At 42.9% G+C, this 20,244-nt stretch overlaps 1 protein-coding gene across 2 annotated transcripts in view; it reads left to right on the plus strand.

The window, feature by feature from the left end:
• LOC144892356 (uncharacterized) overlaps nucleotides 1-19,704 on the plus strand; it is a 46,407-nt gene extending 26,703 nt beyond the window's left edge. The window contains exons 2-4 of one of the 2 annotated variants that reach the window (XM_078778529.1): nucleotides 8,088-8,144; nucleotides 15,027-15,102; nucleotides 18,869-19,061. In XM_078778529.1, coding sequence (XP_078634655.1) covers nucleotides 8,088-8,144; nucleotides 15,027-15,102; nucleotides 18,869-18,929 — 194 coding nt within the window. In that variant the 3' untranslated portion in view covers nucleotides 18,930-19,061. Of the gene's footprint in view, nucleotides 1-8,087; nucleotides 8,145-15,026; nucleotides 15,103-18,868 lie in introns of both variants that reach the window. The other variant, XM_078778528.1, reaches the window with a different exon arrangement.
• Nucleotides 19,705-20,244: the final 540 nt, after the last annotated feature.

Here is a 20,244-nt window from a genome sequence, read left to right on the forward strand (position 1 = left end):
GAAGCCTACAAGTCTTACCAAAAGGTGTGTGAAAGCAACGGTAATAAAGATCTCATTTTGGATATGGTTGCGTTTAATTTTTTTTATACAATCCATGCAATTGACGAGTTCTCAAAAGGAAACTATAGTCTAATAGAGTGGATATTTACTCTCGCCAGGGAGTAATGCATTCGATCGTGTCCGTTCGTGTGTGTGTGTGTGTGTGTGTGTGTGTGTGTGTGTGTGTGTGTGTGTGTGTGTGTGTGTGTGTGTGTGTGTGTGTGTGCGTATGTGTGTTCGTATGTTCATGTGTTTGTGTGTTTGTGAACAAGATATCTGGAAAAGTTCTGAACAGATTTGGATGAAAGTTGGTGGGATGATTGCCCTTGGGATAAGGAAGAATTGATTAGTTTTTGGTGAAGCTCAGGATATTATTCCGGATCCGGGAATTTTTTGAAGGATTTTTTTACCATTGGAAGATAGGGCTCCAGCTTGACCCACGGCGGGAGTATGCGCTCTACTGAGTGGCGTTCTAGTTCCCTATACATTGAAAGAGAGTGAAGAAGTTGATTCATATTGTTTGCTTTTGGAAGAAACAGAATTGCAGATTAATATGGATAATGGTGTTATGATCAATATCACACCGATTTTTCAAATAAATAAATGAGTAGGAAAGAACCAACTGGGGTATATATTAATCAAATCAATCTTAATAAACGATTATCTTGTATTCAAAATCAAAAGCCTTGTATTATTAATGTAAATACAATTCAAAGAAAAGGAGCAGTAAGAATTGATGTTTTGCTCACAAGAGAGAAGGTGAAAACACTAAATGATACTGGCTTACTTAAAATTAAAATGACAAAACCTATGTTAAAGAAATATTCAATAAAGGAGAAAAGAGGAGGATTTCTTCCATTTCTAATTCCTTTATTTGCCGGTTTAAGCGTGGTGGGAGCATTGACGGGTGGTATTTCAGCAGCGGTAAAAACTGCTAATGAAAGGAAGCACAACTAAAAGCTCAAAAAGAATTGGAAAGCCATAATGAGTTGGAGAAACAAATTAGTGGAAGTGGTTTAATTGTGGATTTTGCTGAAAAGCTTGAAAGCCTACCTGATAAAGCGACATTGTTAGTTGGAGATATGCTTTCTTGTATCGCACAGGCAGGTATAAAACTAACTAAAAGGGGGTAATGGGTTATATCTTTCTCATAAATAAATGGATAAATGGTTTAAACCTCTCATCTCCTCTTCCTGTTCAGGCTGGAGTTCCACAAGGCAGTGTTCTGGGCCCTGTGCTTTTTCTGGTCTTCATCAATGATCTCTCTGACTCTCCTGAAAATCCTCTGTATCTCTTTGCTGATGACTCTACTCTCTGTCGCTCCATTCTTCATCCCTCAGATCGGCAGTCTGCAGCCTCCTCACTCTCTGCAGACCTGGACAAAATCACAGACTGGGCAAACAAGTGGAACATGTCTTTCAATCCTGACAAATCTCACACTCTTACGATGTCTCTCCGAAAAGACTGACTGGACAACCCTCCCATCCACTTTCTGAATAATCCTCTCCAAGAAGTTCTGTCACTCAAGCTTTTGGGTCTCACTATCTGCCATGATCTTTCCGGGGAAAACCACATTTCAAATCTTGCCTCCAAAGCCAGTCGCCGACGGGGCATGCTCCGTCGTGCGAAGTCCTTCCTTGGCACACCTGAGCTCCTCACCACATACAAGGCTTTCATCCGCAGCTCAATGGAATACTGCTCTCCCCTCTGGGCTGGTGCTCCTGCCTCACACCTAGCTCGTCTTCACGCTGTTGAAACCAAAGCATTCAGAATCATTGGAATCTCCCGCGATGAAGCTAACTCCAAGGGCCTCTCACTCACTCACCGCAGGCAGGTTGGTGGTCTTTCCGTCTTCTACCGACTCCTCTCTGGCCTTGCCCCCCCAGCTCTCTCTGGGCTCTGTCCCGCAAATATTCCTACAGGTCGCACAAGATCTGCCTGCAACCCTCTTTTGGTTAAACTGCCAAAACCAAGACTCTCTGCTCACCTTCACTCCTTCATTCCTCTTTTCTCCCGCCTCTGGAACAAACTCCCTCACTCTCTTCAATTCCATTCCACCCTCCAGGTCTTTAAAACAGCTGTTCACCACCATCTCTTATCTTCCCCCATCCAAAACCTTGATCTTTTCTACCCCCGCTAATTTCACCCCAATTCCACTTTTTTGAAATACCAACTTCTGTCCTGGAAGTCCTTGGTGTCCTTGTGTTTTATACTTCTCCCTGCCCCCCCCCCCCCTTCCCACGCCTCCTCCCCCCAAGCCCTCTCCCTTCCACACATCTCCCTGCTCTCAAATGTTGTGTTTATGTGCTTCCCCTTCTCTCCCCATCTTGTTTTCCGCTCCCTCTTTTTATATATTTTGTTTGTCTGGTTGATTTGTTTGTGAAGTAAATGTTAGCTCTTTCACGAGCCTCGATTCAGTATACAAAAAACAAAAAAAAAAAAAAAAAAAAAAAGATTTGGAAAGAATACAACGTCAAATATAGAACTTGCTAAACATTGTAAAAATTTAAAAATTGATAATGTGGTTATTTGTATGAGAGATGAATTAACAAAGTTGTCCAAGAATACAAAGAATATTATTATGAATTTAGAAGATAATAATGGGAATGGTTCTCATTGGGTTTGTATTCATAATAGTCAGGATAAATATTATTTTGATAGTTATGGCCTTCCACCACTCCTCTTTCTACTCATGAAGTAATAAAATTCTTACAGAATGCTGTTTATCAAACATTTCAAGTCCAAGACATTAATTCCAAATGTTGTGGTCAATTATGTTTATATGTATTATTTAAAGTCAACAATAATGAAAATTTTGATGATGTCATTTTAAATCTAATATAAATGACATGTTGGAAAATATGGTTCTATCTTTGGAGTATCCCAAGAGTTGGATATTGATTTGTCAAATTATTATACAAAGGCACAGGCTGAATGACAAAAAAAAATTAACAAAAAATATTAATATGAAAAATACTTATAAATTAATCAATGCCAATGACTTAATTAGATTTAATGATTTATCACAATCTATATCTTTAAATAAAACAGCACATTTTGTGAAACAAGTAAAATTTACAACCACAACACCTGGTTCTATAAACCATACACCTTTCCTTATTAAATGTAACTGTCTACTGACAATTGAACTTTATAAAGAAGGACATATAGTTAATATGAGAATCAATAAATGGGGGTATGATATGTATGATTTAGGCCTTTAGGGTATCATTGGTCCTTTTCAATAAACTTAGAAGACCTACATGATTTTAATCAGTCTCGTAAAGAAGAATATTACCCGCTTGGTGAGGATAATGAGATATGTGGAAGCACAATTAGCAAACAACAAATACACGATTTAAAGAATAGAAAATTATATGATAGCAAAGCGTTAGTTAATATGACAAAGAAGGAAGGAAATCGGATAAAGATAGAAAGCCAAGGAATACAAACCGATTTAACAACAGGAAGATGGGGTGGTATTACCCATCATCATATTAATATCTCCTATATTTCAGAGACATGAATTGTTTTTATACATAAATGGCATGGAGAAGACTACAAGAGAATTATAATTTTTGTATACTTACAAGAAAAGGGTGTTAGATATTACATTCCTTATGAATTAAAACATAGACATGGGAATTTTGTAATTAAGAACTGGACTTATACTGATATTGTTAAACCCACAAATGAAGATTTGATTAAAATATTAAATAAAAATCAACTTCTAAAAGTTATGAAATATAAAACTCTTTTAGAAATCATCAACAAATCTTATTTGTATCCTATTATGAGAAAAATAATTACAAAAAACAAGAATATCTCAAAATCCAGATGAATATATGTATAATATTTTATGGGGAGCAAGGGATGAGGAAGGAGTTGAAGAAGAGAGCGAAGAGAGAGAAAGTAGAGAGAGGCATGAAAGGGAGAAAAGAGGGAAGTAGGAAAGAGAGAAAATGAGAATGAGACAAGGGAGAAAAGAGAGAAGTAGGAGAGAGAGAAAAAGGAGAAGGAGGCAAGGGAGAAAAGAGAGAGGGAGGAAAAATAAAGAAATATGGAAATCGGTGAGATTAATAAAAGATTGGAGGTATTATGAAAAATAAATCAAACTCAACGCACAAATACGAGGAAAATAAAGAAATTAAAAGTCTAATGAAAATATTATTTTCAAGAATAACTACAATTTTGGGGTGGAGGTTTAAACGAGAAAGTGGAGATAAAAAAGAAGAAGAAGAAAAAGATTGTGTAGTTGATGATGTTGGTGTTATTGACTTTAGTTAAAGTTTTAGTTTTATGGAGATATTTTTTCCCTAAATAAATGCAGGAGAGAGTGAAGGCATTCCTAAGGCTTCTTTACGTTTTAAAAATCAAGATAGAAATGTATATTTGGAAACCAAAAAGGTTTTCACACTCTGTATGAATTTTGGAATGAAATGGTTAATTGGTTAATTGGTTAATGGTTAAATAATGGTTTAATGGTTAAATAATGGTTTAATGGTTAATTAATGGTTAATGATTAATTAATGGTTAATTACTGGTTAATGGTTAATTAATGGTTAATTAATTAATGGTTTAATGGTTAATTCATTAATTCATTAATTAATGGTTAATTAATGGATGAAATAGTTAATTGGTTAAGTGGTTAATTCCCATGAAACATGATACCCATGTTTGAATAAGAAGAAACTCGATATACTATCTTCTCCCGCCAAGCGATCCCCAAATATCTCTCAGACATTGACATCCATTTCACAGATCTGTATGTAATCGAGTCCCAACTCCACCAGGCCAAACATTGGCCCGAACCACGGGCACTTCTTCATGCACCCCACGAGCTCCTTCAACACTGCATCACTTTCACTGTCCACTTGGCTTTGACTATATAATTTTTTCCCATTTCGGGTCACCAAGCATTACCTGTGCACACGTTAAAAGCCAATCTCCCCCTTGAACTTCACACCAGAATCAAATCAATTCACCATTACCGCAAATCCAATCGACAGATGACGTCAGATCACCCTTCACAAGACAGACATGACAGATGTCTGCACATCATCATGACACATCATCATCATCATGACACAGATGTCATTTCATGTATGTGCTCGTGCATATAAAAATCAGCAACGCTTCGCGCACCTTGGACATAATTCCATTTAAGAGCTTACAAAATGGGACAGATCTTCGTGTACAGCTTCCCCTGGGACTTTATATTTACAAGTTAAGAAAGTCACTTATGTGTGTGTGTGTGCATGTGTGTGTTTGTGTGTGTGTGTGTGTGTGTGTGTGTGTGTGTGTGTGTGTGTGTGTGTGTGTGTGTGTGTGTCACATCACAACCAATCGCATGGTCCTTCTGCCGACAAAGGAAATTATCAGTGTCCAACTGGAACAAAACGTGACCCCTCCCTCGCGCTAAGGGATTCGACGTGATGACGTCATCCCCCCTCAAACTCAGCGCGCACGCCCTGACTTTACTTAGCTCAACACACACGTATACTCAGCACACGCCGTGCCAGCCAAACACCCTGGTACACGTGCGCCACGACCCCTGGTGTGCGTCCTGCACCCATCCCTTGGCACGATACAGAGTCCTACATCCGAATGACCACCCTCAAAACCACAATCACGGATCACAAAACAACAATAGTTTTTAATTTGGTCACTCAAATAAAACGTCACATGCAAATTGAACGATGTATTTCGGAGCTTCACTCATTTTATATTCAAACCCAAGGCTGCCCATCTCAGAGGCGAGCAGGTACACTCATCCAGCTAGCCGATATGCCGCATCCTGGAGCATGCGAATCGCACATCATCCCGAGCATTCATTTAATCCTGCCTGTTCAACACCAGGACGACTCGATCCAGTACAATGCAATCAATTTGTAATCTAAAACTCACTGTACACAAGATAGCAGTCTGTGAGGGATGGAGGTCGGGGCCTCCAAGCCCACAAATCCAAACGTCATTTCACCCTGACCAAAAAATCACAAAAGTCCAAAACGCTTCAGAATGCCCCAACTCAACTCACGACAATCCCACCCCACAGCAGCTGAACAATGACACCCTCCCCCCCTCAACCTTGTCCGGACTCACTCCCTCACCCAAGCATGATGTGGACAACCTCATGAATAAGACCCACCGAACTCTACCTGATCAATGTCATGTTGTTTCCCCACATCAATCCTATTCTGCTGCTATTCTCCTGTGTCCTCTCCATACACCTGTTACGACACCTGCTGTAACACCACAACACCTGTAACATTACAACAATACCAATACAACAATACACCTGTAACAATTCACCTGTTGTCACACCTGCACACATCTCCAATGACAAGAACAACAAATTTCAATATTTACTCATTTCATTCATTCTTTTTCTCTACCAAGAAATCATTTCGTTCATTCATTTTGGGGCTAAGATCCCTGCCTTTTGAGATTGACTGGAGGACTCCCAATCATTACCTTTGTGCTTTTTCTTAGAATTCCTTATTTTTAAAACTTTCCTCAAATTTCCTAACCATGTTCTCTGGAACTTCCCTCAACGGGCCTGCGGACTTCTGTCCGACGGTTATTTTCCAACCTACCAGTGTACATATCGTACAGAAACCTACCCAGCTGTTTCCAAGATGTACTCCACTGGAGTACCTGCAGATGGAAGATCGGTCTTACCTGGTCGTCCATTATGCTTTCCCATTCTTAAGCCCTATTTCTCTCTCAGGGAGGTCACTACTCCAGGTATCCCCTGGTAGTCCTTAGTCACAGAATTATCTTTCCAGCAAGGTCCAGCCTTGATACCTTATCTCAGAAGTCCTACTTCTGGTTCCCTTTTCCAGCAAGGTCCAACCTTGATATCTTATTCCAGAAATCCCACCTCTGGTTCCCCAAAATTTGTACCACTCTCCATAACCACTTTTTATTCTCTTTTACCATGTTAACAATTCTAGTCTGGACTCGCTCAAGTTATGGAGGAGAGGGATTCGATTTTACCTGGAAACTACAGCAACTTGCCCTGACAGAGAGATATAAAAAGGTCTCTCTCACCTTGGTCCCTAAGTTGAGGTGCACCCTGAGCCAATTGCTGTCGCCTCCAGGAGTAGTCGATCCTCTCATCCACAGCTTGGGAGTCTCGGGTTTCTGCACCAAAATGTCGTGGTTGAGATGCGAGGTCTGCTGCTCTGGGGAGATATCAAGACACCGCAATGAGAATAAAAACTGGTTTAATGGGTAGAGTAGAAGGCACATGTGGGAATTCGATCCAGCACAGATCAGGCCAAGTTGCGAACTCAAATTCAATTCCCAGTGAGCTGCGCTTAAGTAGGCAGACCTTTGCGCTGAAGAGATAGTGATCTCCGCTGAACCACAGCCCGAGTGATATGCGCGATGCATTTCACCCGGTCCTCTGGTTCACCAAGAGGTCAAAGAATGTTTAATGTCATTCAACTGTTAAAAAGTGAAAAATAACAAGGACCAGCTGCCTTTACAGGGAGTGAGGGAATTCCTTGTCCGATAAACAAGGAAGATAACCAGTGAGAGAGAAAAACACATCATTAAGCAAGTCATTCATTAGATCCAGGAATGTGTTCTGGCTACATTTCACGGAGAAGATTAAGCTTTAAACAATGGGCCCGCACGTTTCCCCACAGGGAGTTACTTTGCAAGCAGGCATAACGAGGTGCAGTGGAACTTATAATTCAACATACGAATATATACGTTTTTATATCAGTCTGACGTGAGATTATAGTTCACCATACAGACTCCGACAATAGCTAGGCCAAAACATCATGATGATTGTTTATAGCTAGGCCAAGACACCATGATGATAGTTTATAGCTAGGCTAAGACACCATGATGATAGTTTATAGTTAGGCCAAGACACCATGATGACTTTCATATTTGATCCTAGACTAGATAGCTCACAGGTTAGTGCGTATACCTCTGGCCTATCCTGCCAGTCCTCGTGATCTGTTCGTGTTTACTCTATTTTAAAATAAATTTCACTGAAAGTTTTGTTTTAATCATTTGTGTTTTTTCTTCAGAATTTGTGAAAGTGAAGGTGGAAGTTGATTTTGATTGTTCATCACCACAAGTCAAAGGTCTGAACCACAACATTCACAAACCAACAACATTCATTCTACTTGTTCCATTTACAAATGATATTAGACATTTTAATGGAGGTTATTCTTTGAAGTGATGCGTTTGAACTCTCGTTACGATTGTGTCGTGACGTTGATATCCGGTTGATAAAGAAAACAAACTTGTTCTGCAAATTGAAACATCATTCGTGATCATTAGAAATGTTCAAAGTTGCTATCTTTATCAAAAACTCTTCCTCACTCACCCTGCACTACCCTCTCTCCACCTCACCCCAGGAATACCTCTGGCTACGGCTTCCCCTTCGCTCCCACCTTTTGTTCATATGTGTGTTTCCAGTCCACCAAACAGCGATGACTCAATCTACATCTCGCTGTCTGATAATATGGACCAACTTCTATCTACTCATCCCAACTCTCTCTTCCTCATATGTGGTGATTTCAATTGTCACCATGCCAGTTGGCTGGGTGTGGGTACCTCTCTCACCACCCATTGCTCCTCAGCAAAGGACTTGTGCGACTCACTGGGACTGACACAATCTGACAATTTCCCGACCCGGATCTCAGTCAACGGAGCATCTTCTCTTCTGGACTTGGTTGTGACTAACTTCCCTGAAAATGTCTGCTGCTCTTCTTCTGCTCCAATCGGCTCATCTGATCATGTGCTTGTTAAAGTGGACATCTCTCTGACCATTCTCAGAGAGCCTCCTCAGCGTCGACGAGTCTGGCATTTCACTCAGGCCAACTGGCATGGTCTTCAAGCAGCCATCAATCATCTGGACTGGTCTCCCATCTCTACCGCCTCTGACATCAATTCATCTTGGGAATTCTTCCAAAGTAAATTGCTCTCTCTCATGCACAGATTTATCCCATCTCGTCTTCAGTTGTCATACCCTTCCTCCTGTCCATGGTACACGGAATCTTTTGGTACACGGTACACAGAATTGCCTCAACTCTGTGTTTGCCTCCAAATCTTTTGTCTCAAACACATCCCTCTCTGTACCCACCATACCCAGTCGTACCCAGCTGCTCCTGGACTCTGTGTCCTTTTCTCCTGACAAGGTGGAGAAGTTTCTGTCATCCCTCGACTCTGATTCTGCAACTGGACCTGACGGCATCAGCCCACGGGTCCTAAAATCCTGCTCTGCCGCTCTTTCACTCCCTCTCTCTGTTCTCTTCACCCTCTCTTTTGCTCAAGGTCATCTGCCATCTGCTTGGAAATCAGCCAACATCACCGCTTTACACAAAAAAGGTGCAAAAACAGATCCTTGCAACTACAGACCAATCAGCCTTCTCCCAATTATCAGCAAAATCATGGAATCCATCATTGCTTCGGATATCAAATCTTTCCTCTTCTCCAATGGCTTGATCTCTGACCATCAATTTGGTTTCAGACCAGGTCACTCTACTCTGGACATGATGCTTCTGCTATCTCAAAAATGGATGGAGGTCCTCAATGCCAAACAGGAAATTAGAGCTGTCTCCCTTGACATATCACGTGCCTTCGATACGATCTGGCACCCCGCTCTGCTCACCAAACTCTCCTCCTATCGTATCCATGGAAATCTCCACACATGGCTTGTGGACTTCCTGTCTAGTCGTAGTCAATGTGTGGCCCTGAATGGGTTTCTTTCATCTCCTCTTCCTGTTCAGGCTGGATTTCCCCAAGGCAGTGTTCTGGGCCCTGTGCTTTTTCTGGTCTTCATCAATGATCTCTCTGACTCTCTTGAAAATCCTCTCTACCTCTTTGTTGACGACTCCACTCTCTGCCGCTTCATTCCTCATCCCTCAGATCGGCAGTCTGCAGCCTCCTCACTTTCTGCAGACCTGGACAAAATCACAGACTGGGCAAACAAGTGGAACATGTCTTTCAATCCTGACAAATCTCACACTCTTACTCTGTCTCTCCGAAAAGACCGACTGGACAACCCTCCCATCTACTTTCTGAACAATCCTCTCGAAGAAGTTCTGTCACTCAAGCTTTTGGGTCTAACTATCTGCCATGATCTTTCCTGGGAAAACCACATTTCCAAGCTAGCCTCCAAAGCCAGTCGCCGACTGGGCATGCTTCATCGTGCAAAGTCCTTCCTTGGCACACCTGAGCTCCTCACCACATACAAGGCTTTCATCCGCAGCTCAATGGAATACTGTTCACCCCTCTGGGCCAGTGCTCCTGCCTGTCAGCTAGCTCGGCTTCACGCTGTTGAAACCAAAGCTTGCAGAATCATTGGAATCTCCCGCGATGAAGCTAACTCCGAGGGCTTTTCATCTACTCTCCGCAGGCAGGTTGGTGGTCTTTCTATCTTCTACAGACTCCTCTCTGGCCTTGCTCCTCCAGCTCTCTCTGGGCTCTGTCCCCCAAATATTCCTATCGGTCGCACAAGATCTGCCTGCAACTCTCTTATGGTTAAACTGCAAAAATCAAGGCTCTATGCTCACCAACACTCCTACATTCCTCTTTTCTCCCGCCTCTGGAACAAACTCCCTCACGCTCTTCAATCTCACTCCTCCCTCCAGATCTTTAAAACAGGTGTTCACCACCATCTCTTATCTTCCCCCATCCTAAACCTTGATCTTTTCTACCCCCAGTAATTTCACCCCAGATCCACTTTTTTGAAATACCAACTTCTTTCCTGGAAGTCCTACAGTGTCCTTGTGTTTTATACTTCTCCCCGCCCCCCCCCCTTCCCACGCCTCCTCCCCCAAAGCCCTCTCCCTCCCACAGATCTCCTGATGTCCCTGCTCTCAAATGTTGTGTTTGTGCTTCCCCTTCTCTCCCCATATTGTCTACCGCTGCCCTTATTATATGTTTTGTGTGACTGTTTGATTTTTTGTGTGATAAATGTTAGCTCTTTCACGAGCCTCGATCCTGTATACAAAAATAAAAAAATTTAAAAAATCTTGTGGTGAGGCAGTTGCCCAGAAACAACTTGCCTTCACCTCCTGGAAAACAACTCCAATGGAAGAAAATCTCATTTCCTTTCACAAAGCCCAAAAACAAGTGTGTGTGTGTCCACCCTCAGGAGAGCCAGGAAACAATATCTCTCCACTCTCAAGACCGAACTCTCAAACCTGTCACCCTCTTCCAAATCCTGGTGGCATCTAGTCAAATCTGTTTCTGGTGTTTGTTCCCCCTCCATCCCCTCCCTTACCTCTAACGGCTACACAGCTGATTCCGCACGTGAAAAAGCTGTATGCCTCAAATCTGTGTTTGCCTCTGAATCTTGTGTCCCAAACCCATCCCTCTCTGTACCCACCATACCCAGTCGTACCCAGCTGCTCCTGGACTCTGTGTCCTTTCCTCCTGACATGGTGGAGAAGTTTCTGTCAACCCTCGACTCTGATTCTGCAACTGGACCTGACGGCATCAGCCCACGGGTCCTAAAATCCTGTTCTTCCGCTCTTTCACTCCCTCTCTCCCTCTCCCTCCCTCCCTCTCTGGAAAATCCCCTCTATCTCTTTGCTGATGACTCTACTCTCTGTCGCTCCATTCCTCATCCCTCAGATCAGCAGTCTGCAGCCTCCTCACTCTCTGCAGACCTGGACAAAATCACAGACTGGGCAATCAAGTGGAACATGTCTTTCAATCCTGACAAATCTCACACTCTTACCATGTCTCTCCGAAAAGACCGACTGGACAACCCTCCCATCCACTTTCTGAACAATGATCATTTAAAAGGGGATCGAGAAGCAGGAAGAGAAGGGGGGAGGGAGAGGGGGGAAAAGAGAGGGGGGAGAGAGGAGGGAAAAGAGAGGAGGGAGAGAGTGGGAATAGAAGGGGGAGAGAGGATGGAAAAGAGAAGGTGAGAGAGGGGTGAAAAGAGAGGCAGGAGAGAGCGGGAGAGAGCAGGAGAGAGCGGGATGAGAAGGGGGAGAGAGAGGTGGGAAAAGAGAGGGAGGGAGAGGGGGGGGGAAGAGAGGGAGAGAAAGAGAGATAAAGAAAGAGAGAGATAAATGGAAGAAAGACATCATATGTTTCTAACTACTTGTGGTCTGCAAAATTATTCTCAAAGGGTAAATGACCTTTGATATGTTGAACCTTTTGATATGTTGAACCATTTGATATGACCTTTGATATGTTGAACCATTTGATATTTTATTTATTTACAGGAGTTGTTTTTGTTTCTATCACCTCCTTTTTGGTCTTGCATCCTCTGCGCTTTCTTGGCTCTGTCTCTCTCAGATTTCTGCAGGATGCACATGGTCCACCAGTAACCCTCTTCATGTCAAACTGCCAAATTCCAGGCTCACTGCTCACCTCCACTCATCCTCTTTTCTCTACATTGCAGATCCAACTTCCCCAGTTTGTTCAGTCCCACTCTTTCCTCCAGGGCTTCAAGACAACTGTTCACTACGACCTCAGGTCCATACTCGTGATCTCTTCAACTCCAAATGACCCCATTCCCAAGCTCTTCCTTCTCCTGGGTTATTGTGATTTTCCTGCCCCCCTCTCTCACCTCTTTTCAGTTGTTAGTTGTCGGTTGGTTTGTTCATTTTCGATGTCATCACTGGTTACCCCCATATGTCCTTCTCCCCCTCCGCTTGATCTCGTTCTTACTTCCACTCTGTGTTGGTGTTTCTCCATTTCCATTCCACTATAGCTCTTCCATGAGCCTCCAACATGTATACAAAAAAGTAAAGCAAATAAAAACAGCAAAGCTCATGGAGGAAGGAATATTGAACATTTCCAATCTGGCCTCCAAAGCCAGTCGCCGACACGGCATCCTCCGTCGTGCGAAGTCCTTCCTTGGCACACCTGAGCTCCTCATCACCTACAAGACTTTCATCCGCAGCTCAATGGAATACTGTTCCCCCCTCTGGGCTGGTGCTCCTGCCTCACACCTAGCTCGGCTTCACGCTGTTGAAACCAAAGCGTTCAGAATCATTGGAATCTCCTGCGATGAAGCTGATTCGCAGGCAGGTTGGTGGTCTTTGTCTTCTACCGACTCCTCTCCGGCCTAGCTAGTTTCTTATTCAGGGATTCGACCCTCAGTCATTTTTTGGGAAAACATACACGGAAAGGTGAGCAACTGGTTTAAAGGTGCGAGCTATTCACCTTTCACACCTGTCTTCAGTTAACAACAGACAAGGCCTATCAAGTTAGACATTATGGCTTTGAATAGCAGACACTATATGTCACTCTTGACTGTATAGGCCTTTTTATACAGAAGAAGTCTTCATTCTCAACTTTACACCAGTCATCACTATTCCTTTTGATTCCATACAAATTCACAAATGATTTTCTGGGGTTGCTCTTCTTCACCGAATCTAATATATTTGAGCAGCCATTTGTAATTTGGCTGGGATGCCGGCGATAGCTTGCTTACTCTTCGCAAAGAACAGTAGTGTCCGTTGAAGCATCAAATGCCAGCAGGCGTGCGCATTCACAGTTTAACGTCCAATCGAGGGACAGCACACACACACATTGATGCCTCCCTCGCCCTGCCTGCAAAATACCACGACGACAGGTCATACCTAGGTGGAGATTAAAACCCAAGCGGGACTGCTCAAAGGTGCGGCATGGTCCTCTTGACTAACCTGGACCATGTGTCGTTAAACACTTGTTCACTCACTTGTGTCATTATGAACTATGCTTCATGTTGCTTGGCGACAAGTTGTGAGATGCTGCTGATTGGCTTTGCGAGGCCAGGTGCGCTGTGATTGGTTTGAGGCAAGTGACGTCAACAAACACTCACTGCACCTGTTTCCCTGTTCTTAAAATTTCAAATTTAAAAAATATATTTACAAACAACACAACAAAAAGTTGTGTGTATGTGTGTGTTGTGTTTGTGTGTTGTGTGTGTGTGTGTGTGTGTGTGTGTGTTGTGTGTTTGTGTGTATGTGTTATGCCTTCATAACTTGGGCTTTAGAGGGTGGAATGGAGTCCTCCTATGACTCTCAGTATCGCTCCCCCTCCCCCAACACTCCCCCACGCCCCACCCTCCCCCAACACTCCCCCATGCCCCACCCTCCCACCCCTGTTTCGGTGAAGGATCGTGATTCATGGGCTAAGTTGTGAAGTTTTGTTGTTCTCAGTTTTTGTTCCGAGGGCTCTTTTCAGGATCGTCACTGAGCCCCATATAGCCTCCACCTGTAGCTTGTTTGTGGTAATGTTCCCAGGAATGGTTTTTTTAATCTACTGTATGTAAGGTTCTTCTTCATAATTCCCATTGTCCCAATTATCACTGGTACAATTTCTGCGCTCTTCTGCTTCCAAGATATTTTCACTTCATTTTTGAGGTCTTGGTATTTGGTCATTTTCTTGATTTCTGCATTATTTAGGCCAAAATCCCTGGGTACTGATATCTCAATCAGTGATGCTGTCTTTTCCTTTTTGTTCCTGAGTACTATGTCCAGATGTAATGCTTTGTTTTCTATGTTCACACTGGATGGAATCATCAGGTCATATGTGAGCATTATGTCCTTGTTTTCAATGATGTCTTTTGGTTCATGTTTCCATGAGTTTTATGGACCTTTGATATTGAAATTTCTGCAGCTGTGCCAGTGGATTACTCTACATACCTCGTTGTGTCTTTGGGTGTACAGCTGCTCTGACATGAGTTTTTTTTACATCCCGATAGGAGGTGACTCATGCTGTTTCTACCTTGCAGAATCTACACTTGTCCGATTGACTCAGTCCCACCATATTTATAAATCCATTGGTGTGGTGTCCCTGGTCTTGAGCATTTGTTATGATTCGTTCTCCGTCGCAGTTGATCTGACCTCTTCTTAGACATTCCAATGATCCTTCTTTGTCTATCCCCAATCTGTCCAACTCTTTTTTTTTTTTATACTCCCCTGCTCTTTTGTCTTTCTCCCAATTGTCACTATATATATGCTGGTATTTCATCTTGTATTTTTCTCTTGTCTTTTTTACAATTGTAGGGGCTGTGTTTGTTGCTGTTTCGGTTTGGTGCATGACATCTTCCAATCACACCTGTTTTTGGAAGTTTTTTGCAAGGTGAGTGAGAGATACCTTTTTTGGCTTGTTGTGTTCATGCTTGTACACAAATTGTATTCGGTAGTCTGTTGAGCTTTTCACATATTCCGCTAATCCTACAGTCATCGCTCTGTGCTCTTGATTGAGTTACATCAGGCCACCACCTTCTTCTTTCCTTGGCAGGTACATTCTTGGGATGCACTGATTTTAGTGGAACATTTTGTGGATAGTGAGGAGTTTCCTTGGTTTTATATCTAGTTTTTTGATATCCGCTTGTGGCCAGTTTACGATTCCACAGCTGTACTGGAACATTGGAACTGCTAGTTGATTTATGGCTTGGATTTTGTTTCTTGTTGTTGAGACATGTTTTCAGGATCAGCCTCATTCTATGCACGTATTCTTTGGTAATTGTTTTGCGCATTTGTTTGTGACAAATTTGGTGGCCCTCTTCTACTCCAAGATATTTATAAGATGCTTCGTTGTCTAGTTCCTGTATTGTATCTCGGTCGATTTTTATGTTGTTCATTTTTGTTAGTCAACCTACACGAATGTGCACTTGGCACACTTATCCAGGCCAAATTCCATTTGTATGTCGTCGGAGAACCGTTTCACTAATTTCAGTTCAGCCAATTTTTCATTGTTCAGTGCAAAGAGTTTAAAATCATCCATATACAGTAGATGCATCACCTTTCTTGTTTCTTTGGAAGTTATTTTATTGGATGTTAGGGTGTATCTGCGTCCTTGATCATTAATGAGGTTACTTAGTCGGTCCAGGGCCAGGCAAAACATGAGAGGAGAAAGGCTGTCTCCTTGGAAGATCCGGAGTCGTGTCTTTACTCTTTGTATTTCAATCTTTCCTTCTGAGTGCTGCAGGATTAGTGTGGTATTCCATAGATTCATGGCTTTCTCAATTAGCTTGGTTATTTGGGGATTTATCTTGTACATTTGCATGCACTTTATCATCCATGAATGTGGGACACTGCCAAGAGCTTTTTTATAGTCTATCCATGCTGTGAACAATTTGGTTATTCTCGTATTGCAATTTCCGTGTTTGGCCTTGTTTAGTAATAGGTGGTCTATTGTTCTTGCCTTCTGTTCTGCCTCTCAGCCTCCTTGTTGTGGTAGGTGGTGGTACATTGTTTTTGTGATGATTGCTGTTAAAAGTTTGTGTGTTGTTGGTAGACAGGTTATTGGCTGGTATTTGTTTGTTTGTGTTTGGGTGTCTTCAGATTTTGGGATGAGGAAGGTGTTACCTTCTGTGAGCCATTCGTCCATTTCCTGATCCCCTTGGATAAGTACATCGAGAATGCTCGAGCGTAGTGAACGTGGAGAGCATCAAATTGCTTTAACCAGAAGTTTGGGATCCCATCTGGAACTGGGCTTTTGAAGTTTGCCATCTTTGCCAGTTGTTGTCTTATCTTTTCTACATCAATTATTACTGGGGACATTTCCTCAAGATGTTGCTTTTTCTCTTCCAGGTTTCGGATCCATTCCGCCTCCTTACTTTGTTTTTTTCTATCTTCATAATTTCTTTCCAGAATCGTTCCAGTTCATCTTTTTCAGGAGGGGGTGACACTTTCTGCTTCCGTTTCCCTAGTTTACGGTAAAATCCTTTCGGGTTGTTTTCAAACATCTGGCCTTGTTTTCTCCTCATGTTATCCTCGTCGTAGTTTTATTTTATTTTCCTTGCTATCATTTTGATTTTCAGTTTATTTTCAGCAACCATTACCTCTAGGTCTTTGTTTTCAATTTCATATTTGTATTTTATTTTCTGGATTCTTCTCTTTACTTTGGGCTTTCGTTTCCTCTTTGTGATTGTTGAATCTACCCAATCTCCTTTTTGAGCAAGTCCCTCCGTCTCTCGAGCAAAATTCACAATATTTATTTCTTTAAGCGGAGGGGTAGGGGATGGGGGGAGGGAGGTACCCTTGAATTTAGTATTATTATTTTTCAAGATTTGTACGTACTACAGATTAGTGCTTTTGTGCGTTTATTATGTACTAAAATTAGTTGTGCCTTTCTTCAGTTGGTGTCATTCGCACCTCCTCTTTCTTATTAGCCAGGTCCTCTTCCAAATGACATTGTTCCTCATCATCATCCTCTCCTCTGTCCCTCTATACCTCTTCGTCCTTCTGCCCATTAACATTTGTATCTGTTTGTGCTGTAGTCATGAATCGGTCTCCTTCACCACACATCCCCCATGCTTGAAATGCAGAGCACGTTCTGTGAAGGAGTACGACCTTCCTCCCCTCAGCATTCCAGCTTCCATTGTTTTTTTGTTTGCTGTCCTGCTTCGTAGGCCTTTCCTTTGAGACAGGCAGCATCGTTGTAGCTTTGCGTTTTGATGCAGGGCCCTTCCTCTTTTTGGGGAAAGTGTAGCCATTTATCTTAGCAGGACACACCCTGGCTGCCTGGTGTGTCCACACAGATATCACAGCACTTTTTCTGCTGGGGGCCTGTGACTCTTTGTTCGGAGTTGTGTTTTTTAATCTCTCCAGCACACCCGCCCCATCGCGTGTCACCCACGGGCTTCCATTGCACCACTCGAGACCTCCCGGGAGCCGTTCACACCACGTGGTATCTCCGCCACAAGGGTGCCACTCGCGCTCACTTTCTTCCTTCTATGGGTGCCGCCACAGGGACCGTTCAACGTCCCGACCGAGATGTTAGCCTCACCGCTTCGCTCGGGGCCGCATATCCTGCTCCTACAAGGCGTGCGCGCCTCTCTCACTTTCTGCTCCATGCGGTGACATCTATTCAAGCACTGCACGTTTCAATTTTGTGAGCCCACCATTCTGTTCCCATGTGGACGGTTTGGCACAGGCCTTCTCTCCATATCACACCGCCTGTGCTTTTCAGCCTCTCAATTAGAATCTCATCTCCTTCTCTGCCTCCACTACCTTTCAAGGTCTTGACATCTTTCCTCTTTAGAATTGAGGCACGTGAATCATCACAGGTGGGCTTAGGTGGTAGGAAAGATGGGGACAGAGAAACAAGGCATCCTTGTCACCGCCATCGTGTGTGTGTGTGTGTGTGTGTGTGTGTGTGTGTGTGTGTGTGTGTGTGTGTGTGTGTGTGTGTGTGTGTGTGTGTGTGTGTGTGTGTTTTGTTGGTTGTTATCTCAGAAGGTGGAACAGAACCCTCCCAGGTCTCGACTTCGTGTGTGTGGTGTGCTGTTGTGTTGTGTTAATGGTAAACCATTTCAGTTGCTTGGACAGTTTAGACATACTGTACATTGTTTGTTTGTTGGTTGTATTTTTGGGGGTTTCCCACAAAAGGGAAATGTTTGTGTTCCCACAAAAGATCACCAGACATTCCGACTGGAGTTATGATTATTTGCACATTACCTCTGGCCTACCAGGAAAGCCTCTGAGCTTGGAGGTGAAGTTTTGTTGTTCTGAGCTTTCTAACCTGGAGTCAAATCTCGATCCAGCTATAAACTGTGATCGTGGTGTTTCACATGCAGGGCGTTACGTCAATGTGTAGGCCATCCCTCAGATGGACGTTAAGCCTGAGGACCCGTCTGCAAGCATTAGTTTGTGGATGTTAAAGACCCCCACAGTCTCTTTAACCAAGAGTAGTCGAGCTGTCACCGGGCCCCTGAACAAATTACCAAATTCCTGCTCTAACCCACAGCGGGCACTGCACCAATGGCACCGCAAACACCCCCCAGCATGATGCAAGTATGGAGACGTATTCATACAATTTTGACGATATTGAGATCATTTCAGAATGAATGCTTACAATGTGAAACATTTATTGCCATGTTTGCTTGATGTATTTGCAGACCCTGTCACACATATGGCAACCTCTACAACATCGGGGCCCAGGCCAGTGGAAGACCATGAAATACTTGGATTCTCATCAGTGTCTGATTATAACTCGTCCGCTTCTAACTTGTCAAATGGCTCAAAAGGCAAGGGGCAAAAGCGGCCAGTGACCATGGTTCCAGAATTCGACGAGGAGAGTGCCCTCTTTAAGCAGTGGATGACAACAGCGATAGAGCGAAACATAGCAAAAAAGGAGTTTTTGGACATCCAGAGATTGAAAACGATCCTCGAAGTTAAAAAACTAAAGTATGACCTGGGTATGGGAGCATCTCACATGGGATAAAGAGTTTTTAATGGGCTCAGTATGTCATACAAGGATGATGTGTGAATAAAACTGTTTATACGCTGTCTAATATATTTTACTAGTAGGGTTACCCATGGGAATCCCACGGGCATGGACGTGTGTGACATTTGGACATCTTCATTTAGATGCTGCACATTCAGTTTTACAAACTGGTTACTGGCAATTTATCAGATCCACAAATGATGTAACCTACACAATGTATTTACTTCTGATAACATGTGAATGCATGTGCGTGCACATGAGAAATACAGTTTGGAATGTGTAATTACATTTCATGTAAAATGTGACCAAGAGCTCAAATCCTCTCCCTCCCCGCCCCCATCCCCCGCACATCACGCACACTGCACCAGGGAGTGGATCACCCACAGGGGAGTGGGTCACACACACACGGGGGAGTGGGTCACACCTGGCATACAAGGATGATGTGTGTATAAAACTGTTTATACGCATTGTATGTCTAATATCTTTTATAAATCTCTCCAAGGGTAATCTCAGGAAACATTTTTTCAACAGTTGTATTCATTGCTTTGATTTACCATAATATGGTTTTAAAATATACAGATATGTTTTGGGGTTGCTACACGGGTGGCTAACTTCAGAAGATATGCTGAACGAGCCTGTCTCTCACTGTGCTGCCGGCTCTTTATGTTTAACCTTTGTTGTTACCTCATGCACGCGGAGCGAAAAGTGCGGTTAAGCAATTGGTTCACCTCTGTCTGTGGCGTAAAAGATGGTGCATCAACAGTGGAAAACTTCCAACAATATTTTTTTCTACAACCTTTAACATTGTTATTTTATTTAAACTGAATTAGATACTTGAACACTGAAGAACATAAATCACCTTATTGTCATTTTCAAAATCCTTCCTTTTAGTTTTAGCATACTTGGGCAAAATATTCATGCCCTGAGGGCAGAGTAACTGTTTGAGATTCTGACAGATGGCGGTGCATTGCGGTGTGTGCTTATCATCGTGGCTGTTATGCAAGCGTCACAAACAAAACGAACATAGATCGTGCACGGAAACACAAA

This window comes from Myxine glutinosa, chromosome 5 (genome assembly GCF_964187855.1).
Source record: "Myxine glutinosa chromosome 5, kmMyxGlut1.1, whole genome shotgun sequence".
Taxonomy (NCBI): domain Eukaryota; kingdom Metazoa; phylum Chordata; class Myxini; order Myxiniformes; family Myxinidae; genus Myxine; species Myxine glutinosa.